Source organism: Brassica rapa, chromosome A07 (genome assembly GCF_000309985.2).
Source record: "Brassica rapa cultivar Chiifu-401-42 chromosome A07, CAAS_Brap_v3.01, whole genome shotgun sequence".
NCBI lineage: Eukaryota > Viridiplantae > Streptophyta > Magnoliopsida > Brassicales > Brassicaceae > Brassica > Brassica rapa.
The window spans coordinates 24,083,483-24,110,012 of NC_024801.2; the positions used below are offsets into that span (position 1 = coordinate 24,083,483).

At 36.6% G+C, this 26,530-nt stretch overlaps 6 protein-coding genes across 8 annotated transcripts; 3 read left to right on the plus strand and 3 right to left on the minus strand.

Annotated features, from left to right (window-relative positions):
- Nucleotides 1–948: 948 nt before the first annotated feature.
- LOC103831281 (proline-rich receptor-like protein kinase PERK9) lies at nt 949–4,670 on the plus strand. 2 transcript variants are annotated; one of them, XM_018653233.2, is made up of 10 exons: nt 949–2,338; nt 2,414–2,812; nt 2,893–2,976; nt 3,087–3,157; nt 3,411–3,487; nt 3,574–3,721; nt 3,796–3,957; nt 4,038–4,233; nt 4,288–4,351; nt 4,453–4,670. In XM_018653233.2, the coding sequence occupies exons 1-8, from the start codon at nt 1,270–1,272 to the stop codon at nt 4,230–4,232; spliced, it is 2,205 nt and encodes a 734-aa protein (XP_018508749.1). In that variant the 5' UTR covers nt 949–1,269; the 3' UTR covers nt 4,233; nt 4,288–4,351; nt 4,453–4,670. The 2 variants fall into 2 exon arrangements, with proteins under 2 accessions (XP_018508749.1, XP_009105418.1); XM_009107170.3 differs by having other exon boundaries at nt 4,038–4,351.
- Nucleotides 4,671–4,936: 266 nt separating this feature from the next.
- On the plus strand, nt 4,937–5,490 carry LOC103831283. The gene is given in 2 exon segments (XM_009107173.3): nt 4,937–5,386; nt 5,388–5,490. Coding segments are annotated over 2 exon segments (471 nt in total). The 5' UTR covers nt 4,937–5,000; the 3' UTR covers nt 5,473–5,490.
- LOC103831282 (putative phospholipid-transporting ATPase 9) lies at nt 5,368–17,059 on the minus strand. 2 transcript variants are annotated; one of them, XM_009107171.3, is made up of 10 exons: nt 10,890–17,059; nt 10,266–10,681; nt 8,182–9,650; nt 7,830–8,106; nt 7,645–7,733; nt 7,426–7,534; nt 7,133–7,342; nt 6,840–7,064; nt 6,584–6,775; nt 5,368–6,333 (listed from the first exon to the last, which is right to left on the minus strand). In XM_009107171.3, the coding sequence occupies exons 2-10, from the start codon at nt 10,671–10,673 to the stop codon at nt 5,704–5,706; spliced, it is 3,609 nt and encodes a 1,202-aa protein (XP_009105419.1). In that variant the 5' UTR covers nt 10,674–10,681; nt 10,890–17,059; the 3' UTR covers nt 5,368–5,703. The 2 variants fall into 2 exon arrangements, with proteins under 2 accessions (XP_009105419.1, XP_033130198.1); XM_033274307.1 differs by lacking the exon at nt 10,890–17,059 and having other exon boundaries at nt 10,266–10,808.
- A 2,670-nt stretch (nt 17,060–19,729) lies between these two features.
- On the plus strand, nt 19,730–20,803 carry LOC103831286 (lysine-rich arabinogalactan protein 19). Its single transcript, XM_009107175.3, has 2 exons — nt 19,730–20,497; nt 20,595–20,803. Exons 1-2 carry the CDS (start codon nt 19,829–19,831, stop codon nt 20,688–20,690), a joined length of 765 nt encoding a protein of 254 aa, XP_009105423.1. The 5' UTR covers nt 19,730–19,828; the 3' UTR covers nt 20,691–20,803.
- On the minus strand, nt 20,729–21,720 carry LOC103831284 (mitochondrial protein import protein ZIM17). Its single transcript, XM_009107174.3, has 4 exons — nt 21,439–21,720; nt 21,250–21,361; nt 21,047–21,181; nt 20,729–20,977 (listed from the first exon to the last, which is right to left on the minus strand). The coding sequence occupies exons 1-4, from the start codon at nt 21,579–21,581 to the stop codon at nt 20,870–20,872; spliced, it is 498 nt and encodes a 165-aa protein (XP_009105422.1). The 5' UTR covers nt 21,582–21,720; the 3' UTR covers nt 20,729–20,869.
- Nucleotides 21,721–22,384: 664 nt separating this feature from the next.
- Nucleotides 22,385–26,529, minus strand: LOC103831287 (phosphate transporter PHO1 homolog 1). The gene is made up of 12 exons (XM_009107176.3): nt 26,063–26,529; nt 25,672–25,975; nt 25,122–25,576; nt 24,965–25,036; nt 24,684–24,813; nt 24,271–24,394; nt 23,923–24,172; nt 23,673–23,822; nt 23,412–23,564; nt 23,026–23,304; nt 22,805–22,941; nt 22,385–22,712 (listed from the first exon to the last, which is right to left on the minus strand). Exons 1-12 carry the CDS (start codon nt 26,285–26,287, stop codon nt 22,622–22,624), a joined length of 2,370 nt encoding a protein of 789 aa, XP_009105424.2. The 5' UTR covers nt 26,288–26,529; the 3' UTR covers nt 22,385–22,621.
- Between the last annotated feature and the right edge of the window lies 1 nt (nt 26,530).

Here is a 26,530-nt window from a genome sequence, read left to right on the forward strand (position 1 = left end):
AAGACTAACTATATGGGCATTTTCATTTTTTCGGTATGAAAAAGTAATAAGAATGAGAGGTGATTATTCACAATTAGTTTTTCTTTTAATATAAATAAATTGTATTGTGTGACACTCCTTTCGTCAAATTGTATATCTGTAAAAGTCTGTAGATGCCATGTGCTATAAATGAAACTACTAATAAAATATACGAAACTTTATCCTTTTAAAAATGTACGATGTCAAGAAAAAAAAAACGTAAATATATATGCAACCGAGAATTATAAATTAATTTCTCAAACAGTCAAGTCAAACTATAAACTCGACAAATATACATCTTAGAAAAGTCAACTTGAAATATACATCTTAAATACTATAGAACACTAAGAACAGCGTCACGATGTCAGTTTAGTAGAAAAAAGCTAAGAAACATAAATACACAATTTGATATATTTATCTTTTATCTTGTCAAAGAATTTGATATATTTATCAGTGTTTGTATTACAGTTAATTGATTTATAATTTATGGTCAATCGTCTACTTAACGTAAAGTAAAAAAAGAATGTCAGATGTCATGTGAGATTGATTGATACACTAGAGACAATATTTCTTATATATTATCGATAGATTGATGACAAAGCGCGTTATTATATATTAAAATAAAAAAGAAATTTTGGTAAGTGGCATAGTTTGATTATTTGGATCGGTTATGGTTATGAATTTAATTATTTCCTTATAAGAAAAGCAAACAATTAAGACCTCGATTTTTCGACGTTGATTTTGACGTAGCATTGAAGTATTCCCAGAAAAGGAGGCAGAAAAAAAATAAAATAGTTTCTTGTTTTTGAAGCCGAGAAGAACATTCGATTCATTGTTACAGATTCAAGTTTGGGAGTGAGAGGAGACAAAGCTACTTGTGTTTGGGAGTGAGAGGAGAAAAAAAAAAAAAAAAAAAAAAAAAAAAAAAAAAAGCTACTTGTGTTCTGTAGCATGCCTTTTTGGTCTTTTAATGGCTGAAGACTTTTCATTTTATGTTGTGTTCCAGTGAAGAAGGTCTTACAGATCTGAGGTAATCCCAGTGATCTGGCTTTGTCTGAGTGATCTAACTAGATCATCCTCGTCGTCGTTTCTCTTTGGTTTGTGGTTGGAGTCATTTAGGGTTTTATCAAAGGCAGAGTTGCCGCTTCTTCACGTTAAGTGTTTTTTTCCGGTTAGTAAGAGTTTGGTGGACCCAGAAGCGTGTCGGTGATAAGAAAGTAGATTTGTTTTGGTTTGTTGTCGGAATTTTAGATGGCTACATCGCCGGCACAACCTCCTGTTTCAAATTCTCCACCGACTCCACCGGTGGCTTCACCTCCTTTGGGCAATTCTCTTCCGAATAACAATGCAACTTCACTACCGCCGTCTCAGTCTCCTCCTCTGGCCACACCACCACCGGTGACTTCGCCGCCTTTGGGCAATTCTCTTCCGAGTAACAATGCAACTTCACCACCGCCGCCGTCTCTGTCTTCTCCTCCGGCTACACCACCACCCGTGACTTCGCTGCCTTTGGGCGATTCTCTTCCTAGTAACAATGCAACTTCGCCACCACCGGTGACACCGCCGCCCTCTCCATCACCACCGCCACCAAACGGAGCTCCTCCTCCGGTTACAACCTCACCACCAAATGGATCACCTCCTCCTCCTCCTCTGCCAAAGCCACCTGAGACCTCTCCTCCCCCACCGCCACAGCCAGTGATCTCTTCACCTCCTCCTGCAATTCCACCGCCACCACCGTCTGTGCAGCCACCGCAAGCCTCTCCCCCACCACCTCCATCAGCTCCACCATTACCTTCTTCCCCTCCACCTCCTTCATCTGTTCCTCCTTTGCCACCGACCTCACAACGCTCTCCTCCTCCGCCGCCTACAGAACGTCCCGTTCAGTCTCCACCTCCACCTTCACCGCCTTCAGAGCGTCCTATTCAGTCTCCCCCTCCATTTTCACCGCCTTCAAGGCGTCCCCCTTCATCTCCTCCTTCTCATTCGCCGCCTTCAGATCGTCCCATTCAGTCTCCTCCTTCACCACCAGAAAACACCAGTCCACCGCCTTCAGATTCTTTGCCACCACCAACATTCTCTTCTCCTCCTGTACCAGGTCCCAACAATCCACCTCAAAACAACCCTACTCCTAGTTCTCCTGATACTTCAAATCCAACTCATAGTACTAGTGGCATCGGTGCTGGACCTATCCTTGGCATCACCGTCGCAGTGGCGCTTCTGTTGTTCAGTCTCATTGGCCTCCTTGTCTGGTGCATAAGAAGACGAGAAAAACGGCTTTCAGCTGTTAGTGGTGGCTACGTCACACCATCACCAAGATCAGGTACTACTTTGATTAACATGTCACTTTTGTTTCTTACATAATGCCATTTCTTGATCTCTCACTACGCATGCACAGACTCAGCTTTCTTTAGAACGCAGTCATCTGCACCAGGGAGCCATCATCACACGTACTTCTCACAATCAGAATCAGGCGGCTTAGGCAACTCAAAGGCCTTGTTCTCTTACCAAGAACTTGTCAAGGCAACGAACGGGTTCTCGGAAGAGAATCTATTAGGAGAAGGTGGATTTGGTTGTGTATATAAAGGGGTGTTACCAGATGGGAGAGTTGTAGCTGTGAAACAACTTAAAGTAGGTGGAGGACAAGGTGACAGAGAGTTCAAAGCTGAAGTTGAGACGCTTAGCAGAATACATCACCGTCATTTGGTTTCCATCGTGGGACATTGCATCTCTGATGACCGTAGATTGCTTATTTATGATTTTGTCTCTAACAACGACCTTTACTTCCACCTTCATGGTAAGTAAAAGAGCATTTTACAATTCATAATATACATGCATGCACACACAACTGGTATTTACATTACGTCTTCTGAATAGTATCCAAAGAGGTTCTGGACTGGGCAACACGTGTTAGAATCGCTGCTGGTGCGGCTCGTGGACTAGCTTACCTCCATGAAGATTGTAAGTTGCTTCTCACCTCACTGGTTTTAACCTTTTCAGTCATTTTTTCTTGCTTTTGATTGTAACCTTTTAAACCATTTGGATATTCTTACTGAGATGTCTATTGTCAGGTCACCCGCGGATCATCCACAGGGACATTAAGTCTTCTAACATTCTTTTAGAGGACAACTTTGATTCTCGGGTAACACATTACTCCCCATATTCTTGATTTTTCAAGGTTTTAGTTAGATGGTGACTACCGCCGGCCCTGAGGTTTTGAGGAGATTTAGTGAAGGTTTTGATAATTTTTTTTTGTTTTACAATTTTGGGAACCTCTATGTAATTCGTTTCAAAAAATTTGTAGGCTATAGTTTAATGTTTCACTTGGCTATGCCCAAAACCGGCTCTGATTATTGGTGACTTTGACAATATCTAAACCTCTCACTCTCTTGTAGGTTTCTGACTTTGGTCTTGCAAGATTAGCTCTTGATTGTAACACTCATATCACCACAAGGGTTATGGGAACATTTGGGTACATTCTTGCTTGCCTAGTTTGATTAAAGGTCACAAGATTGGTATCTGGTTGATGTTTATTTTTGCTCATTCATCTTTTTGCAGCTACTTGGCACCTGAATATGCATCAAGTGGGAAGCTAACAGAGAAATCAGATGTATACTCCTTTGGAGTTGTTCTTCTCGAGTTAATCACTGGACGTAAACCTGTTGATACATCTCAACCACTTGGAGAGGAGAGCCTTGTTGAATGGGTACACACGAACCTTCCTTAACATGTAAAACATGATTAGTCCTTATGCTGTTTCCCATCTCTGTTGTTGTTCAGGCACGGCCACTGATAAGTCATGCCATCGAAACCGAGGAGTTTGGTTCTTTAGCAGATCCTAAGCTTGGAGGAAACTATGTGGATTCCGAAATGTTTAGAATGATTGAAGCAGCAGGAGCCTGTGTGCGCCATTCAGCTGCCAAGAGACCCCGGATGGGACAAGTACATAACATTTTCTATTCTTGTTTACTCTCAAGAGTTTTTCACTTTTGCTTAGAAATTTGAAATGTTTTTATTGGCAGATTGTGAGGGCTCTTGAGAGTTTATCTGCGGAAGACCTCACAAACGGGATGAGACTAGGTGAAAGTGAGGTCTTTGACTCAGCTCAACAGTCAGCAGAGATCAGATTGTTCAGAAGAATGGCATTTGGTAGCCAAAACTACAGTACAGATTTTTTCACACATACTAGTTACAACAGCAGAGACCAAAACGTGTAAATATCTATGCACAAGATTTTTTTTTTGATCTCTCGGCGCTAAGAAGCAACAAAACTATCAAGAACATCCAAGTTTTGTCTGAAAAGCTCCCAATCCCACTTTCTTGAGTGCTCAAAACAGTATGAATCTCCTTTTGTTTCTTTGTTTACTCTTGACTTGTGTTCATGTTCTTGTGTCCATATGGTGAAAAACTAAAGAGACTACCAAATACAATTTGCAGAAATAGAGGAGCATGTGGTAGAGGAAGATGAGGAATAAAGGTTTACTTATGTTCTTGAACAGGAGAGGTTTTGTTTCTTACGTGAAAGCACTTTTTGTATCTATTTTTTTTTTATGTATCTATTTTTTTTTAAAAAATCTTTACCTTCAAGTTTTCTGAGAACAACAAGGATCTTTCTGTGTCTCATATAAGAACGTGTTCATCTGGCTCAAGCTATACATTTAAGAAGACTCATTTACCCCTATGATTCACCATGATGGAGAGTATAATCAAAGGAAAGTAGGAAACAAAAGAATGTTAGTTGCTTTGACGTCCAAGATACCTAAACAATGCTTTTTAAAAGTGTCTAAAGATCCCTTGTGGATTTTCATACAGTTATGAGCAAAAACAAACACATGGGATGTTGCTTTGCGTTGCATTGTTGATACCAATATTGGCAAAGGAACATATTCCTTTGACACAATCCTATGTAACCTCTTAATCTATGTTTCCTCCTTCCTTTATATCTTTGTTGTTTTACCTCAACAGTTTCCAATGCACCAAGAACAATGGAACAAGATTGTGGTGTTTTTACAGCAGATTGTGTTGTCCTCTGTTGCTGCTGTGAGTGCTTTATCCTACAATTCTTTATCTTCGTCTTCTACAAGATGCCTTCTAAAGTTGCTCAAAAGATGAAGAGGTTTGTCATCAGGAGGCTGCTCAGAGGAAAGAAAAGAAGATTGCTGCCTGCAAAGAATAAGGATTGCAGAGAAGAGGAGCGTTTGCCTGGTGATGATGTCTCCAGAGTTAGTTGCATGGAAGATATTGAGGAGATGTTGCATGAACTCTCCATGGAGGGAGAGTTTGTATTTGGGAGTTTCTGGCGTCAAGGAGAGACTACAAACGATTTAGACTTCGGAAACTCACAATATGAAATAGAAGAAACCAATGATCATTCCTTTGTCATTGCTCATTGCACAAGATGTCTTAAGAGGACACAAAGCGGTATATAACTTCCTTATACACTCTTCATTGCTCTAAGAATGACACTATAGATTTATAAGGTATATTGAAAGAGCAAAAGAAGAGAAAAAAAGACTTAGATGCAACCACTGGCTCTATCTCTCTACTGGGAAGTCTGATGTTATAATCTTCAGAGTTCACTGTAAGAATCTACTTTGTTAATCAGGCAAGGCGCTCAAGAATCAGAATGTACAACAACTGGTTAACAGTCTATTTACGTCCTGGCAAGTCAGTTGTAAAATGGTTAACTCATGATTCAGGCTCTGATCTCCTCACTGATCTCTTTTTAGCTTCTAATCTCGCGGTGAAGCCAACCGTTGTTGGCCTTATAGATCTCTGCCTCACCATATCACAGTACTCAGGGTCATTACACTGACCCTCATACCTCAGCCACTGTATCATCCCATGGTACATTGGGAAGAACCTCATCTGAACCGCGGAGTAGATGAAGTATGGCAGCAACGTAGATACAACCACAAAGAGAGTGATGACCCAGTAAGAAAGCGACGGCGCCAGAGCTTCAACGAAGACTCTATACGCACTGGTTGATATTTCTGATGGAAGCTCTCCGTAGACGGTCATGAAGAGGTACCAGACGAGGATGGAGCCCCAGATGACAATGTGCTGGATGAGTGTGAAGTAACTGATGGCTAATGCCATCTGCAAGTTCACAACCCAGACGATGCATGTGTACATTGTCCCTCCTAAGATCTCTTTCCCAGGGGTTTTGCCTTGGTGGGTGAAAGCTTGTGGCTCAAGAGAGCTTTTGCAGAGGAAGAATATGATTACTGCGCTGTAGAATCCGTTGAACATCCATCCAAGTATCCTCCGCCAGCTGAAGAGCACATTCTGCACACCTTCTTGGTATAACAGTGGAAACTGTGAAACCAAAGACAAAACAAAGAGTTTAGTACACATTATTCCCGAAAGAAGAATTTTCTAGAGTATTTACGTATATATGTATACAACTTGGTTGATAGTTAATCAATTTAACTAAATATTTCTTAAAATATAGAAAATATATATTTATGTAACAAGAAAAAAGTCAAGAAAATCTTATTTTCGGGGAACAGAAGGTATATATATGTCAATAGAGTAAAGCTATTTTAATGTAATGAAAGAAGTTTACCTTGAGACAATAGCGTGCAGATACATCTTGGTCGAAGACACCAAGAGCAATAACAGGAAGGGACGAGAAGCAAACATTGTAAAGAGACAGGAACCAATCGTTGTAAGCAGGTGTTGATGAGAATGTTGTGTATGCTTCATACAAGAAAAGAGTGAAACCAAACGTAATGTTCTTGTAGAAGAAGTAGCAAATCTGTGAAACAAAGAAAACTAGTAAGGCTTTGATTATGTTAAGAGAGAGAGACTCATGTACATACCATTGTTGAGATGCGCCTGTAACACCAGTGTCCATGGACTAGTAACAAACGCTCCAGATATCTAAACTGAGCAATAGCAATGTCGCTTGACATTACAGCCTGCATGCCTTCCACGCCGCTAATACCAACACCAATATCTGCTTCTTGAAGCATTCCAACATCATTTGCGCCATCACCAATAGCTAAAGTTGTTTTACCGTTTCCAGATTTTACTAGCCTTGTCACCTACATTTTCCATGTACTTCTTGAGAAAAATCTTGACAGCAACAAAAGTATAAACCAAAGAAACTGACCAGAGCTTTCTGTTTTGGTGATGAACGGCAACAAATGACAGAAGCACAACCAACGGCTAGCTCTAAGAAGATGTGTTTTATATCATCATCCAAGGCGTAAGCAAGTGACTTCCCATCAATGATCAAAGCAAAAGCATCAGAGTTCCCACCAGCATACTTTAGCTGAGCCTTTCCATTGATTATCTGCAATAAGACATTCTCCTTTGATGCCTGCAAGATCAAATCAACCACTTTGATTCATTTCATCTATACATAATCTTCTGAAGAACTATCAATGTTTTATTTTTTTTAACCTTTGCAATGGCATCTTTCTCTCCAGTTTTCTCCAGTGAGTGGATCTCAGGGGTCTCTAAGTTGATTATGATCTGCTTCATGTCTTGTCTGAGTAAACTACTGGCGAAACTGTACAAAGATATACAAACAAAAGAGTTCATAGAGTGGATAGAATAAACAAAAAAAAAAACTATATGCATGAACTCAAAAGAGTAGGTGATACCCAGAAAAATAGATACCCAATATTGATAGCGGTCTCCATTTTGTCACCAGTCAAAACCCAAATCTTGATTCCTGCTTGTGCTAGCTTGTCAATGCAATCAGGGACCTAAAAAACATCAATGATAAAAGGGATAAGATAAAAGTGTTTTTTTAATACTCTAAAAATGATTTATATATGTATAACATCAGTGGCTATGCTTACTCCATTTTGGAGTTTATCCTCAACAGCAGTAGCTCCAAGAAGGATCAAGTCTTTCTCAACTTTCTCCGTGACTTCCTCTATTAATGATTCTCTATCAGCACTAACCGAGCTCTTTGCTTCACTGATTCTCACACTGAAATCTTTGTATTCTTTCTCGTCAAGTTCACGGTATGCAAGTATTAATGTTCTCAGCCCTGCATCAGCGTACTCGTTCACATGGTCCCTTGTTTCCACCTCAAACTCTCTACCGTTCTTAGAAAGTCTCTCAAACATAACACTGGTCAAAGAAACAAAGTAAGTTCCAAAGGAAGATAATGTATACTTGGTTTCTGAAGTCATATGTCACACTTACTTGTCTGCTCCTTTACAAAGTAGTAAGAGCTTCCCATCTTCATCCTGCACTATCACTGACATTCTCTTCCTAGTGCTGTTGAACTCAAGAACGTTCAGCACTTTGTACAGCCTCTCAACTCTTTTACCAGTCACAAGATCAAGCTCTCTTACAGATATACTAGTTTGAGTTCTGTTATAAAACTCAAACCCAAGCTCCCTTGCTGCAATAACAAAAGCTGCTTCATCAGGAGACTCAGCCTCATAAGAGATCTTCTCTGTGTCCTCATCCCCTTCAGGTATCACCGTATGGCACACCGCGAGTAATCTCATAAACTTCTGAATAACATCAGCGTGAGGTTCAGTGACCCAGTTCCCATTCATTATCCTCTCATCTCTAAAATTAAACCCTTTCACTGTCGGCTCTTCAGCAAACGGTTCCTTACTGTACTCCACATCATCGCTCTCATTGCCCTGAAGCACCAGAGGAGAGCCTTTCCTCCTTCCCATAGCCATCTCAACCTCAGTGACACCGCGGCCGTAAGCCGTCCCGGCGACAGAACACTTGATGAACTCCATGGAGTTGCAAGTCAACGTCCCCGTCTTGTCGGAGAGAATTGTATCCACCTGACCAAGCTCCTCGTTTAAATTAGAGGTTCTTGCACGAGCCGGCTTGTTGGCTTCCTCGTAGTACATGTGGATGTCTTGATTGATGAAGATGCTCTGAAGGACTTTGACAATCTCTATCGAGACATACAAAGATATCGGAATGAAGTAGCTGTATAACATAGCCGCTGTTAGGAAGTGATAGAAGGCAGCAACATGAGCTCTCTTGGGATCAAAGAAGATGCTCGAGCTGTCTGGTCTCAAGTACCATCTCTTCACCACACCGTCCTTGAAGTCATCTCTTGTTGTGACTCCAAAGATGACGGAGCCAATGAATGACATCAGAACCACCATGAAGAACATGAGGTAGATGATCTTATCCATCTTTCTCTCAATCATGCTTCTCTTGGAAGGAGGATCAGTTGAGTTCTGTATGACCTTTGTGTCGTGACCTGTGAAGATAACCGCGCCGAAGATGAACTCGGTGTTCCTGAGCTTTGAGTCTCTGAGGAGAAGCTGCTGAGGGGAGAGAGGGTACTTGGTTCCTTTAAGCTCCATGGTGCCGACAAAGGAGTACAAGTTGGCGTTTGGATCCTCGCATTTGACGAAAGCTTCAAAGCCTTTGAAGTTAAAGTCTTCCCTTAAGGAAGAAGTGACTTCTAGTCCTTGTTTGACTTTGAGATTGGTCTCGCCGTCTAGGTTCATTGTCTCTACGTAGCAGATAGCGTCCTCGTAGCTAGATGAAAGGAGAACAAGATCTGCAGGGAAGAACTGGTTCTTCTCTACCTTCACTATGTCTCCAACGCTTAGAGTCTTCCACTCCTTGGAATCAAAGTTCCCATCTCCTCTATGCACTTTAACTCTCCTATTATTCACCTCAATATCCTAATAACATGAAAATGCTTGTATCTTTCAGATAAGATCAAGAAAAAGACTAGTCATGGGCATATTATCCGAAACCCAAAAACCGAATTGGAGCTGAACAGTAAAAGCCCGAATATTAAAAAAACCGAACTGGAGCTAAACCTAAAAATCGGTGTATCGGTAAATCGGGTTTGAACAAAACGATTTTTTCAATCCAAATATTTAAAAAGCCTGTTCAAAAAATCTGTCTAGAAGTCCGCCTAAACAATAGTTTTCTATAATGCACCTAACCACTCCCTAGCAATTTTTGAACATTAAACAAGACCATACATAAGTTACCATCTCCTCTATGCACTTTAAATTTCCAATTATTCACCTCAATATCCTAACACCACAAAATTGTAAGGAATGTATCAATCTTATTCGCACATTAACAATACACGATTGTATATATACATAGACATGACTTGAGGATCAAGCTAAATATTAACAGAACATTCCTAAGTTGGAGGAGTCGATATCTATCATAATAACTAGAAGATATTCTTTGTATATCTCCTTATAAAAATTATATATATTTCAGACAAATATAAACACTTTCGGATTCAGACCATAGGAAAGAATCAAAGAGTATACCTGCTTGTTGCGGCGCCAATCTTCAACACCTTCTTTAACCATAGTAGCACCAATAACGAAAAGGAGAGGGAAAATGGCACTTGCAGCAGTATAGGGAGCGAGGGGAGTGAAAGACAGGACCCCAGTGACCAAGAAGTAGAAGTTTGCGACTCTTCTGAACTGCTCAAAGAGTGATTTTGGCAAGAAAGTGGCGAGAGTGTACTTGGTTGTTCTCACGTAGTTGTCGCTGTAGCTGCTCGAGTCAGCTTCGGGTGAATCAGGCTCGTTGATGAAGACGAGACGAGAGTAACCGGGTCCTCCGATTTGAGAGTGGTCTTGCTTGAAAAACGCTTGAGTGCACGTGAGTGTGTAGAGCTTGCTCAAGTGTATTCTTCTCCTCCTTCGTCTCTTTAGTCCACTTCCTGCCATTGAGAGATCTACAGGAGAAAGAAACAAAGTTTGAATCTTTTTTTGGATATTCAAAGTACAAAAACAAAACTTGTTTTCAGACAGAACTGAATTATTATTTTAATATACCCGCGAGAATATTTTTAAAATGAAGAAAAATAAAAGTTATCATTTTTTGGCTTTTTTTAAATTACAGAAAAAGAAAAGAAAAAAAGACAGTAGAGATTAAGGCAGGACCTCAAACCAACCGAGGAGAAAAGCAGACAAGACCGTGACTGGTTTTATTCTCCGACCTCGTTTTCTGCGACTCTCTCCGGTTACCTAAATTTGTTTTCTTTCTTTGTCGGGAAAATGAGAGTTTTTTTCTCTAGGGAAAATGGATTTAGAAGTGTGAGAGAGAGCTGAGATCAAGAAGGGTGTTTACGAAAGGTTGTGATCTATGAGAAAGTGAAGATCTTTATAATCTGATAAACCAAGAAAATGGAGCTTGAGTGAGAGAGATCTCATGGATTTTTATGAATTTATAGCCAGAATGATCTTCTGCCAATCCAAACAAATTGGGAAGACGAAGAGGACGAGGAAGAAAGAAACAGAGAGAAAGTGCCAAGATTCGGACAAGTCATGGTTCCCTTTCTAGAAATAATTAATAATAATGTTTGATGGAATAACAACAGCAAATCTCAAATCCTCTCATAAAAGAAAAATAATTAAAAGCATTCAATAGAAGGAAACAAACGTTTGCTCTGTGTACAGACAGAACACAGAAAACTGGACTTCTTTTTTTTTAATTATTTGTATGTTCTAATGATTGTCAGATTATCAGAAGAACATACGAGAAAAAAAAAAAAAGAAGTGAGAATTAATTTTGGTTAGAGAGGGGAGAGATGAAGAAGGAGAAGAATCGATTGGAGGAACATTAGATGCGCCGTCGTGGCGGAGAGAAGGTGAGACCAACACACAAAATGCGGGTCAAACACACTTTAAAATTCATCTATTGCATGAATGAATTCTTCTTATTTAATTAGTAGTATAGATATTCTCTCTTTATTAGTAGTATAAAAATGCCCGTACCTTTGTTGTTAAACTCTTGCAACAAAGGATTGATCCTTCTGGTCTTAACCCAACCATAAATAGGAGGACTGTACATTTTAATTACTCTAATTAAAATGTGATATTATTCTATTTTTGAACCATTATATATGCTCATATTACTTTTCTTCATTTTCTCTTTGACTAATAATATATATAATGAGTACAACTCTATAAAAAATGGAATAATTAAATATAAGATGTTCTTATGTTGATTGCAAAATTTCATATTATAATGAGTACTGATGAACGAAGGTAGTCACGTCACATAAGACTCACCAAAAGCACACTAAAACCGATCTTCCATAGTCATATTATTAAGTTGATCCGATCCCACCAGACAAAACCACAGTCTTGAGATCATATGGAGATATCTTTTTTTTATGATACTGTTGGATTGCTTATAGACTATATAGTGAAGGGAATTTTGAGCTAACTCAATCAGATCTGATCCAATACAAGAATGGATGGTAGTTCAAACAATTTAGATAAAAGAATTTAAACATGGAAGATCATGCATGTCAACATATCATATGCACATTTTTGTTTGGTTTAAAATTCAAAATCTCACAAACACTCAATTTATCATAATAGTGCTAATAATGAAATATTTTTTTGCTCAATGAGTTGGGGGAATGACTTTATATTCTCAAGAATTTGGTACGGGTTATTAGGGGACTTTGGATTTAATGCATAAAACATGCCACCGGCTTTGTATAGTTCGGTATGCATCATTTATTGAATGAATATGGCTTCGGTGGTTAAGAACGGGAGACGCGAGAGTAGGTTCATTTTTGTCAAAATGTGATCTAAGGTCTAATTTTCGTGTCTAGCCAGCTTATAAACAGCGTTGAAGAAAATATATGTACCTCTGACATAAAGTGTGTGATCGTGCAGTTAAAAAAAAAGTGTGTGATCGTGGATTCGTGGGTAGATCTTAGCGTTAGTGAATTCAAATTCACGATGTGTGAAGATGTACGTGACTTAACCTTAGTTAATGCTAGATGAATGGCCTAATGCGTCCCCTCTCAGTGGAAGTATTGTAGTTGTTATTGTGTCACTAGTCGAGTTTAATATTATGAATTTATTTTTTTCTCAATTTTATATATTTTGATAATTGGTACGAAGTAATATTTATGAGGTCATTTATTTTTAATATTTGTTTGTTTAATATTATGAATTTATTTTTTTGTCAATTTTATATATTTTGATAATTGGTACGAAGTAATATTTATGAGGTAACTTATTTTTAATATTTGTTTTTTAAAATACACAAAAGTACAATAAAAAATATTTTGTTTATTGCAAAAGTCAGCAATAGAAACTATCATAAAGTTGTGTTACAAAAAAAAAAAGAAACTATCATAAAGTCACAAGGTACATATACGCATAAATGAAGTATTACGGGTGATCTTAATTTGTAGAATTCATCATCACCATGTATGTATGCACACTAACTCAACTTTTTACTCTGTATGTATAAACGATTTGCTTCGTTCACTCTTAGAATCAGAACTCTAAAAGTTAATTAATTGGTCATATATGGTAATTGATCATATGTGGTACACTGGTACTTGTCATTATGGCACCAAGCGAATTTCACTTTACGGCGAATGAGAACGCATCCGATTTTTTCATATAACTAACGTTTGAATTGCTTTATGTCGCATGACTTATCTCGGTGTTCAGAGGTCGACTCGTATTTTATTATAATATGACATCGATGTGTGCCAATTTAATTTTTTTTATTGATGGCTTATCCAGTAGTTTAGAAGTTGTTTAAAAAGTTGAGCAATTAGATTTTATATGATTCGTAGACCTAATTCAAGATTTGGGATTTTCTCAAAATATCTGAATTTGGGATAATTTTGTTTATTATCTGGATATCTGTACTAAATTCTTATTCTTATATTCTAACCACCATGATAACACATAAATATATTGTATATATGTCACTTTATCCAAATACTTTTAATGCATTTGTCTAAACATGACAAAGTCAGCAGTCTGCAGTATTTTCGTATGCGTTTAATCCGGTAAATCGAACTAATACAATGTTAACCTAATTAACAAATCAATTCAGAAAACTAAATATATTTGATTATGTTTTAAATATATTCATGTTTTTTCATTGGGAATCAAGATAAAAGTTTTACAATATATATATATATATATTGAATAATCTTGAAAGACAAAATCTAAGAGGGAACCTAAATTCTGATTAAACAACACCGCTATTTGTTTCTCTTACCGAAACACTCGAGCTGTATTGTATGCGTGGTGACCGTTTGGCACGAAATAATTTGCATCTATTCCTGGGTCGGGTTCACTAGTCAAAGTATCGATTGCGCAACTTTTCAAGTTACTGGTCCGTTGGTTTGTGGTAATTCTTGGTACATCTAATCTACGATAAAAAAAATTAGTTTTCTATTTTAAAGTTGTAATATACTATGAATTTAGCTTCAAAAAACATAATTTGTTTTATGCAAATGCAACGAGATGCCACACTCTCAATAAAGACTAATATGCCCATGAGAATATCCCCAAGATTCCCCATGCAAACGAGAGTAGCTTCAGTAATTATATAATACAAATTATGTCTTATTCAGTTATCCCTTATTGTCAATTGTTTACAAAGCCTACCATAATTTTCATTAAGCAAACATACATTGAATAATTACATATATTGACGCAGTAATATATTTCGAACACGATGATAGAGATACACATACTCCCTAAACATGATCCAAAGTACTCATAAATCTACCAAGCTACAAAACGGTGTCCAACATTTGATTATTTGTAATGGTTATTTATATATCTTCGGTGGGTGTCTCCTCATCGGTATCAGGCAAATTAAAGAAATTAAGAGCAAAGAAGTTTCTAAAATGTCCGTACGTGTGAAGTATGAACAATTTATAAATAATGCAGTAATGCATGATACCGATTATTTATTCATGAATCGACGTTGACGGGAAGAAAATAAATAATTGACGTTGACATGAATAATGAGAGCTTGCCACGAAGATGGTAGGAGCCGACAGAAAGCTAAAATCCATAATTAATTTTTTTTTGTTAAAAGATAGTACTAATGATCGTCGACTATAGACCATAACTTAGTATTCCTCATTTACTATTGTCTATTTTCTACCAGCGATGATAAACACAAATGATAAACACACAGCAAATTGTAAATTCTGATTCGACATGCAATCTCAGACCTTAGCAAAGAAAACGTTAGAATGCAACCAAACCAACTCAAAGTAAACCGAAAGAATTAATTGAGTCGATCTTCCAGTTTTTGGGAGTAAAACCTCCATTATATGCTGGTTAATTACATTTTTATCATTAAATCTTGAAATGTTATAAGAGATCTATGTTTATTTATTTATTTTTGATTCATTAATTCTCTGATATTTATTGGAAATATTTGAATTATGCGGCCAGTATAATTTTTTTCAAGTGCTTGTATAATTAAATAAAGTTGGTAGCCATATAGTCTAAAGTTGTGATTGGTATTTACGATACTTTTTCCCTAAAGATAATTACTTTAAGATGTTGACGATGAAATCCACGCGGTTTACGGAATCTCCAGTTAACCGAGACAATTATTCCATCAAATGTGATTTGAGAAATTAATTGAATGCTAAATATTTTCTCAATCATGGTTAACATTTTAATTTAGACTTCCGTATACTTGACATTTTCTTTTGTTTTTTGCTTTTTGTATATTGTGTACACTCTACAAACTTGAATATACTAAAACAACAAACACAATCCATTATCAGGTGTGCACATCTTCAACCCAACCTCAAATCTTCAAATTTTAAAGTTTTGAACCTAACTTCAAATCCTTAGTTTCGAGATTGTGAATATTGAAATCTCAAATTTGAAATTTCACTATTTACAACCTCAAAACTATCTTGTAATTTTTTTTTGAGCTTTTTAGTTATTTATTTCATAAATATTAGTAACTTTTGTTAATATCAAAGATTATAATGCAAATAAATAAACTTTTAAAAATATTTTTTGAGGATTCATGGTTGGAGTAATCAACCCTCAAATCTTCATTTTGAAGTTTTACTCCCCTTAAAATAAGGTCTTGGGTTAGAAATACTCTAAATAGAGAACAAAACTAGCAGCGAAACAGTGAAACAACTTCCCTCACACACAAAATCTTGTAAAAACAATTGATAAAACGTTTAGAATCGTCTGATGTTAAGCGAAACACAGGAAATACATAATATGAGGATATACAAAAACTTGCTACCTATAACTAAACAGTATATAGATTGATCGCTAATTATTGAATTTGTTTAGACTAATGATTGTGCTACTTTTGTAATCTCTAAATCATCAAAACTTATTGGACCATATAAAATTAAGTGGAAGGTTGTTTCATATGTATAAATATCATATCGGAGACTTGGCATTTCCGATGATATTTTTACGTACACATCCCATTCGAATCATCTAAGGAGGCCACTTTGGTCAGTACAACATATTTGGTCTTTTTTTCGTCATCCTTTTGAAGCAATTATATGTAACTTTAGTGTTGTCTTATTTTCTTTTGCCTCTTCAATCTCTTTTTTTTTATTACTACTTTTCGAGCTATACTTTACGTTGCTAAAAAAAAGAGCTACACTTTACAAATCAATTTTCAATTTATGTGTATGGTTTGAATTCAAATATATTTTCAAAGCATCAAATGCTTTATTTTCTTTTTGGTAAATTTCAGTTAAGCTCTAGATAACGACAAAAGATAACTATATTCTAAACCTGATTTCTATAACTAGAGCTCTCTTTCAATGATAAAACTAAACACCTATACAAAACCCAAATTTTGCCGCAGGGTCAAGTTAAGAAAGACAAATACCGAGAAGTGAGTTAACTTCAACAAATGTAAAAGAACATTAAAATTTTAAAATAATAGAAAATGATAAACAAAAGTAAAAACGATGGACCACACACAAAATAATAGCAAGTGAGCAAGACGGAAAATGGAAAAAGAAGAAGAAAGGGATAAGAAAAATAGTTGGTAAAATCTAACTGCCACAATACTAGAAAAAGAGCATAGAAATGGGAAGGCAAACAGAGAAGCCTAATTGGCTAATGTCCAACGCATGTCACTCTACCTACAAATCTCACCGGTCCTTAACATCTACTTCTAACCAACCTCTTGAGTACTATTATCTAGAAAAAACATACATACACACATGTCACGTAACAAAACCATTACTGACATCACCATGTTATATCATCATGCCTTTATGAAATTAACAAACATTGTTTTAGTCGTGATATACAGAAAATAACAGCTATCGGACCAATAATCTGCGTTAATAATAGGAGACTAGAGCTTGACCCGCGCACCCGCGCGGATGTTAGTTTTTTTCATAAATGAATATATATTTGTATAAGTGATAATATATATTTTAAAATTTACCCGTTTATTTTTTTTTTTAATATGACATTTCTAAACACAATAATTTTTTTTAATATGACATTTCAAAATTTTATGATTATGTATAAGAAAATTGTTGTATACTCCCTATGTTTTTTAATATAAGTCATTTTAGAATTGTGTACATAGATTAAGAAATCATTAATTTTTTTATATTTTCTAAACAAAAACATCATTAAATTATTTATCTAAACACAAATCAACCAAAAATAAAATAGAAAGTATATTATCATTGGTCATATAACATTAAGTGTTAATAAATTTTATATAGAAAACCGAAAACGTCATATAATTTGGAACATAAAAATTCTTCTAAACGACTTATATAAAAAACAGAGAGAGTACTATTTATTATGTATATGTGGAATTAGTAAAATAATTACATATAATGTATGTAATTGCGAAATGTATATATGGAATTAATTATTTTAAAACACACATATTAAATAGAAAAAGACAAAGAATACTAAAATCTAGGTTTATTAATTATTGTTGCCATTATTTTTAGCTAGAATTTGATTTGGAAATACATTAATTGAAGAGAAAAGACAAAAATCCTAAAAGGTAGGTTAATTAATAACTCCAGTGGCATGTCATTGTAAATATAGTGGAAAACTAAGGGATAATCTAATTTTATACTTCTCTTTTAATAGATTAGATATTTTTCGTACCAATTATTGTTTATTTTTGATATTTTACTTACCATCCTTCATTTTTGGGACGCGGAGAATTTCATGTAACAAAGAGCTCATGACCAGATGGTAAGGCCCCTTAGTGTGTGGGTTTTTGTTTTTGAAGAAACAATATTTATGAGAAGATGTCACTTTCTAAAATTCTTATTGGATTAGGTATTTTTTGGAACTGCGTTATTAAAAACTACCCACTTTCTACAATCTGTTCATTAAAAACTTGTCCAAAATATGTTCTGGTATTATCAAAACTTGCTCATCACTTAGTAATAATGCTCTTTTTTAACTAAACACTTAAACTTAGTCGATTAGAAACCAAACTAGTATATATTTTGCATATATATCTTACAAGTAACTCATCCATCGACAAGTTTATAGGTGCTAGATCTCGAAGCTGGACATGTTTTGATAGAACATAACGTACTTTTTAACAACTTCTGATAGAAAATATCAAAAGTGGTAGTTTCTAATACTTTTTTCTTAATATGGTAGATCCAGAAGATTTTGTTTTAAAAGGGCTGAGTGAGGAAAAACCTAAATAGTGTAATAAAATAATTATACAAGAGGAATTTAACACTTTTGATTTATTGTAGTACTGATTCATTGTAACGTCTTGATCCGTCAATGGGTTTCACCCTCTTCGATATCTTGCGCGTTATTGAAAGAGTTCAAAAGAATTGATATAACCTATAACATGATCATATCCCATATTTTTTCCTCACTCATACGATATTAATTGATTGATCAGCAATCAGCAATATGATAGGTTATTCATTTTTTAATTATTCCAGTTCAAACATATTCAAATGGTTAATTAGAAAATCAAGTGTATTTTATATCAGAGGCAACCAAAATCAATTTTTATAAGTCTTTTCTATTTAATCTACTAACATGGGTATTACGTACGTTGATCCCACAGTCCGCAATAGCATCTCCAGCTACAGAGACTCTAACCCTACCTTAACTTCTGACATGCTTTTTTGGTTTTCAACTTCTTAAGACCTAATCTGCTTGATATCACGGATTGATGGTCTTCTTCAACAATCTCTCTGCATGATTGCGATCTCTTCTCTTCCTCCTCTATGCTGTTTATACTTGACAAAGTATTTTCTTCTATTTCCTAACTATTGAAGTATAAAATCTATGGGCTTTGCCCGTAGCAAACACTATCTGGCCTGGGCTGTATCATCTTTGTATCTTTTTATTCAAATAGCAAACTTATCCTCAAAAACAAATATACCACCATAATTACAAATTACAATATCGGCCTAATCACTTTCAATATGTTAGATGAAGCCCAGTATATTCAACAAGCCCATTATATTTTTAATCTCGACTTCAATTTTATTAACTCAGATCCACCTACTCCTACCGATCATTATCCCTTGAAACTCCTGAACAAGATGGCATCAGATCTTACCGCTTTTCTGTCAGTAGAAGAAGCTCACCTCCAAATCCTCAGTGTTTATGTATGTTTAACGCAGCCAAAACACGTAACACGTTTTGTGTAATATTAATGCCCAGTGTCTTTTTGTTCATTGTATTGCCATTGGTTGTAACATTAATGCACAACTTCAACTTCAACTTCAATAAACGTTTGTGAGAAAAGGTAAATGTTATTGCCAGTGATCTAGACTCGTTACCAGTTTTTAGGTCGGAAGGAAGCATCAGTCCCATTTTGTTTATGGTTAACCACGTTTTTTAGTTGATTAGTGCGTAATAATGACCTGAAATTATAGCCTATTTCTCCACTACAGTTAGAAGCAACGTAGCATTCTGATGAAGACTTTGATCTGTTTAAACCACCTAACCCATCGTTGCACCAAACTTTCTTTATTTTTCATTCATACTTCAAGACATCTCAATGCTCCTAAACTCTTTATATACACACATTACTTCACCAATTGTGACTTGGAGCTTCCATCTCAAACACAATGGATTCAAGTTTAATGAGTTGGTCACTTCTATTAGCTTTTGCTCTTATCTCTCCCTTTAGTGTTAATGCACAAGGACCTGCCGCTTCACCAGCAACCCCCACCATCAGTACTCCTCCTCCAACAACCACTGTTCCTCCTCCAACGACCACTGCTCTGCCACCAACAACCACTGTTCCGCCTCCAACAGCAACTGTTCCACCTCCCACTACCACTGCTTCGCCTCCAACAACAGTTGTCCCGCCCGTTTCAGCTACTCCGCCACCAGCAACACCGACTACACCTCCACCAGCAGTTACTCCAACTTCATCACCACCAGCTCCAAAGGCTGCACCAGTAATCAGTCCAGCAACACCACCTCCACAACCACCACAAAGCCCGCCAGTTTCAGCTCCAACCGTCTCACCACCGCCTGCACCTGCCTCTCCCCCACCGGCGTCACCACCTGCACCAACTTCTCCACCACCAGCACCAGCCTCACCCCCTCCAGCGCTTACGCCAATAACTCTACCACCAGCACCAGCTCCTGCTAAGCACAAGAAAAAGCACAAACACAAGAGGCATCACCATGCCCCAGCTCCAGCACCAACTCCTCCAAGCCCTCCATCTCCTCCAGTTCTAACAGATTCCCAGGACACTGCTCCAGCACCATCACCTTTCCAGAACGCGGTAACACTCAAACTAGAATCTTGAAAAGAAACACACTCTCACTCCACCAAACTGAGTTTGTTTTATAACTTTTTTTCTTTATTTTCTGGTTATACAGAACGGAGGAAATGCATTGAACCAGCTACAAGGAAGGGTAGGAATGTGGCTCACTACCGTAATGGGAAGTCTTGCTCTTCTGGCTATGACAGCCTAAATTTTCTATCTCTTTTGCTCTATCACCTATATATCCACTTGAAAAACTACATTTTTTCCCCATTGTATACCAACACATTGATTAAAAAATAATAATACATTTTTTTCTCTATTCTTTGCGGAATATATGTTATTTCTAATCATATCTAAGAAGAAGAAAGAAAGCAAAAAAAAAACAAATCAAATTTGATCAGTAGTTGAATCCTTGGAGGTTTCTTTGCGGAAGTCATACTCAACAATGAGACCAAGATTGTCAACCAGCTTATGATGCTTAAGACATCCTCCACACTGCCACAGGAAGAACAAAAACTTTTAATAAGCTCTCTCAGGACAATTAAGCGAACATGTGGTGTGTACCTGGACAAAGACAAGGCCACGCTCATAAGCCAAACGGTTGATAAGCCGTTTAGTTCTCACTCCGCATGAGTTGCAACTGAACTCCACTTGCAAACTTCTCCTTGGCAGCTTAATATCTACAGAAGCAACCTGTCCCTGCAATAAACAAAGTCTCAGAGAGAAAGACACAAACACCATTTAAGACCAAACTGAAAGTGAGTTACCTCCTCTTCTGGGTTTAACTCGGAATCATCATCAGTGAGAGATCCAAAAACAGAAAACAACCGTTTCCTTCGCTTGCGTGCTCCCTCCTCTACCACTCGAACAGTTCTTGACCTGAAAGAAACATCAAAAAGGATGCAACTTTGGGAGATTTTCGTGACTCATCAAAGGAAAGAGTTAAGCTTTGGGACCTGTGTTGAAGAGCAGATACAGGGTTGTTTTGCTTGTAGGAGAGAAGATGCGGCTTGTGGAAATTGATTGGCTTTCGATTAAAAGTTATCGGAGAATAGATTGGAGCCGAAACGGGGGACAAACCGGCCACCGTATTCGCCATGTTATCGCGTCCGTACTTTGTCTGTCTCACGGTGTTGCCTCTATCGGAGTTGAAGTAAATGGTACGGAGAAACGGTCGCCGTTGATTTCTACTGTTTCTAACGTCTCAGATCCGGCCACGTCATTAGACATAAATAAAACTAACTCTGTTTCGTAATAAAAGAGTGAGCGAGCGCTCATATTAATTAATTTGCAAAAATCCACGTTAAATCATGGTTTATTTTTAATTAAATAAATTTCATGCACATTTAAGAATAATATATTCCATCTGTTTGGCAAAAGATCAAAGTTTTCTTAAAACATTGTCTCAAAATACATGTTTTATACATTTATATTTTTATGATGTAATAAGGAAAAATTACTAACTTGTAAAAAACTAGTTCTACTTATTGATATTTATTGGTTAAAATTTATAAACAATAATTAATCACAAAAATATATTTATCAAAAAATGTAATATATTATTTTAATATGTGTAAAAAGTAAAAACATCAAAATATACATATTTTAAACAGAGAAAATATTATTTTAAAATAACATAGATACATCACATATTTTTCAAGTTATTATTTTAGTCGATGACACAAAATTAAACAATATTACAAAAAAAAATGATTTTGTCATAGTTCTTTCTCCTAATTTGGATTTTTTGCCTAATTTGGATTTGGATTTGCATTTGGTTATCTCTACATTAACCCTTTTTGTCAAGTGCAATAAAAAAAATAAACCCTTATTATCAACACTCAAAAAAAAAATTTGTAGATGAAGTTGCAACATAATTTAATCGCAATTTTCAAGAAAATATGATAGTAAAACTTATCTCATTTTTTTTTTCAATTTTTAATGGTCAAGAACAATGAAGAAAATAGGGAGAAGTACGAGTCTTTATAGTTACATCAATTTTCGGACAAGAATAATAATATTTAAAGATTCTTGATCAGATCACAAAATATGGTTGATCAAGAAAAGAACAAATCCTTCCCTCCCTTCCCTTGTTCTTTCAAATCTCTGACAAAGCTAATATACATTGATTCGGTCAGATCAGTCTTCTTCATCAACCTCTCTGAAAGGAAGCGGTACTGTCTTCACAGCTCGAAACTTCCCTGCATTATTTAGATGCTCATTCTCCAATCTGCAACATTGGTTTTGTTTTTCATCCATCAGTATATATATCCTGAATCTGATACCAATAAAATATCCTTAAAAAAGCAAGAATAGTTTTACCGGTAAAAGTTCCAATGTCCTCTCCTGATAACTTCAAGAGCAGCCAAGAACAATCCTGTGACTCTATAATCCACATGCTCAAAACTTGAGTGCAAAACTGTTTGTAGCCATGCCAACCTCAGAACAAGATTTAGAACCTACAAAAGAAATAACAGTTAAAGACTGTTAATAAGTTTATATTTATGTGTGAACTTTAGTGTTAAGAGATTTGGATTATGTACCATAGAGAAGTAATAAATATATTTTTGGCGAAGCATGAGTTGGTTCCTAAGCCAAGGGTTGTTTGAATTGTGTTGAAGTAAACCCCAATCTTTTACAAAGTCCCAATACAATTGGTAAACTGTGGCTATACTTGACATAGCCACCACAAGGCAGAGCCAACCAACGCTCCTCTCTTTCTCGTATGCCACTTTGGTTCCAGCTGCTAACATCGCTGACACGTACTTCCCTAGGTTCACTAGATGGCTCGTTTCGCCTTCGTCAAACCACCTCCTTGCACACTGTCGCAGAGACTTTTTTCAGTATTTTTATAAAGTGGAAACCCTAACTTGGGAGAGAAGAAACAGAAACTTGGAAAAGAAGGAATCATGTTTAGTTTAGATTTTACCTGCATAGCTCTCCAGTAGTATGGGAGGAATGAAACTGCGTAGGCAAGATCTCTGTAGTACTTGACTCTCATACAATATCCATAGTCCTGTGTTGCATAGCTACCGGTTATATAGTAGCAGGCTATGTATTCAAGGTTCCTTAGCATCGGTACCTGTGAGATAAAAGTTAACCCATTTTCAATCTTAATTCAGGGTTTATGGAAATGATCAGGGTTTTAGTTCAGTTTTGGCCCATGGAATTGTGTGTTTAAGGTTATTACCTGGCTGCAAAGTTGATCAGCCATGAAGAAGTCAAGCATCACGACTTTGTAAAGAGGTGAGAACACAATGTTTCTGATGACTGTTATAAGCCTGTAACGGCTCGACTTGTAGAAAATGTTTAAGGGACAAATCAGTATTAAGAAGAAGACCTGCAAAACCACCAAAAAGAACCAAACGGATATAAGATTACAAATTTACAAAAGAAAAAAAAAACACACGATGAAGAGTGCCTAGTGTTTGTTTACTTACCAGTAATAGAAGGCCAGGGATCACTTGAACTTGCCGCAAGGAGTAACCTTTTGCGAGAAGCAAGAGATGAACAAACATGACACCGACTATCACAGACATTGAAGCGGTACATATCAAGAAAACATCTCTGAACTTGAGCTCATTTTTGGACCCAAGTTCGAAGATGAAACTATAGTTTATCCTCGCTTTTCGCCACATAAATATGTTGCAACCGTACAAGAATAAGTGCAGAAACAAGAGCCCAAACATGCTGCATAACACCAAAAAATTTCAAATATCTCCTCTTTGATTAATATTTGATTAATATCTCCTCTTTATAATGATTAAGATTTTAATGAGATCACTCGCCTAAGTACAGGATATGCAGTTTCCATGTAGAAAGTGTTCTCCGAGTGTTTTCTATACATTCCAGTCAAATGAGCCACAATGATGTAGCCAGCAAGAAGAGCAACAAAGCAACCAGTGAACAGACCTGAATAAAAATTAAACCAAACCCATTTAGTCTCAAATTAATCATAATTCATAAATCTACAAAGATTCTTCAGGAGACAGGATAATGTTTAACAACAGAGAGTATAACAAAACATGACCCTCTTAGTTTTCCACCCACAAAACCCCCCAAAAATATTAAAGGTTACATTGTGGAATCCTAATGTGTATGTGTGTGATGGGGTCCAAAGGCTTTTTTATTTTGGAGTGTTTGCAAGTGCCAAAAATAAAAATGTCACAACATCAACAGGTAAAATGTTAAAAGGGCTCACCAATGAAGAAGGTGACAGAGTGAGACTCTTTACGGTGGTGCGGTTTCAGATATTTCATTGCCTTTCTACGATTTTCTCCTGCGAAGTGCTTGATGAACCATTCTTCAACTTCATCTGATAGCTTTATCACCTGTCATGTCCCAAGATTACAATCATGAAAATTTTGTATTTTTTTTCATATTCAAGAAAGTATGATAAAGTGATAAGACAAGAGCGTAGGTATCGATTTTCCGCTTGCACATACTTGAAAAACAAAAGTCTAAAGTTGAGTTTCAAGTTACCTCGTCTGAACTGTTGAAGTAAGAACTCTCCACCACTTTGAGGTAAATTGGAAGGATTTGTTTTCCAGTAACCTGAAACATGAAAGTATTGGTCTTATAATTGAAAAAAAAAAATTATATAAACTTTGGTTAACAGCTGTTTTTATTTAAGGATTACCTTATCAAATTTCTTGAGAATGTTCATGAAAGCTAACATGTTCAAGCTTCGGTAAGTTTTGAGATAGTTTAACCCTTTGTAGAGTTCTGTCAACGCTCCTTTGATCATCTTCTCAGCATGACTTAGCTTTTTCTTGCTGATTCTCAGCTTGTTGACTCCATCTGGACCACATTTCTTGGACGATGACTGGTTGATCAAATCTTCTTTGATCAAGTAACTTATAGCTGAGAATGTACGAGAAGGGTTTGTCAATGGAATCTTTATCTTGAGATTCTTTCCTTGACAGCTGAAAACCCTACCAGAAACCGTCCTCAGCTTCGAGTCCTCGCTGTTGATCTTGATCGGTTCTTCTGATCTTGGGGACTCCAATGCTCCTACTCCATTGTTCTCCAAGTCCTCTAAGCAAGATTCTTGGAGTTGCATTTGATCTGTTCTGCTCCTAACGGAGTCTTCCTCTGTTTCAAGAAACAGAACAAACTAAGTAAACCAATTCTTGAAATCCAAACAATTAACTAATGAACTTTGAGTTTTTATAGTATCTTCTTATTACCGCATGAGATGGTGCATGATATGGAATCGTCTTCCTTTGATTCTTGAGTAGACTCTCCAGTGGCTTGCTTTTGTTTGAAAGCATCTTTGAGCTCAATGAGTATCTCCATTTGCTTCTTCATACACTCTCCTCTCTCCAAGAACTCTTTCTCCTTTGTCTTGTAGAACTGGTTCACTTTGTTAAGCTGCGTGTCCAGACACACAAAAAACTCTTTTGCAGCGTCGGTATCATCAGCAATCTTCTCCAGAAGTTCCGTCTCATACACGTCACTGTTACTTCCAGAAGAAGCAAGCTTTGTATGCACCTGTTCAGTATGTATAAAACCATTAGTACAAATACAAAAATGAAGAGTTGATGAAAAATACAAAAGGATGAAGGTTAGTTTTAGTACTTTGATGGCACGAGAGCTTTCGCGTTCCTTGTTTCCGAAAATGGAAAGCTTTCCTAAAGAGGACTTGATGGTTTTGATGAAGGAAGTTTCTGTTTGTTTCTTCTCAACTTTATTGGTAAGCAAATGGATTTTCTTGAGGTCTTTCTTGAGCTGAGAGTAATCGACAAAGGCGTCTTTCCATTCAGGTACAAGCTGCCCCTCGAATTGTTTTGTGAACTTCACCATACCTCTCCTCTCTTTAAGTTCTTAAACTCAAAAGAAGAAGAAGAGAGTGTGTTTGTTTTGTGAGTGTAGGACAAGAGAGGAGGATGAGATTTGTTTTATAGTGGACAAAAGAAAGGGCAGAGAAAGAGAAGAATATATTTGACTGGGCTTGCTTACTCCTACTGATGATGCCTCACAAAGCACATTCTCAAATATCCTTAGAAACCAAATCTCATGTACTAATTTTTATCCTATGCCTCTTCC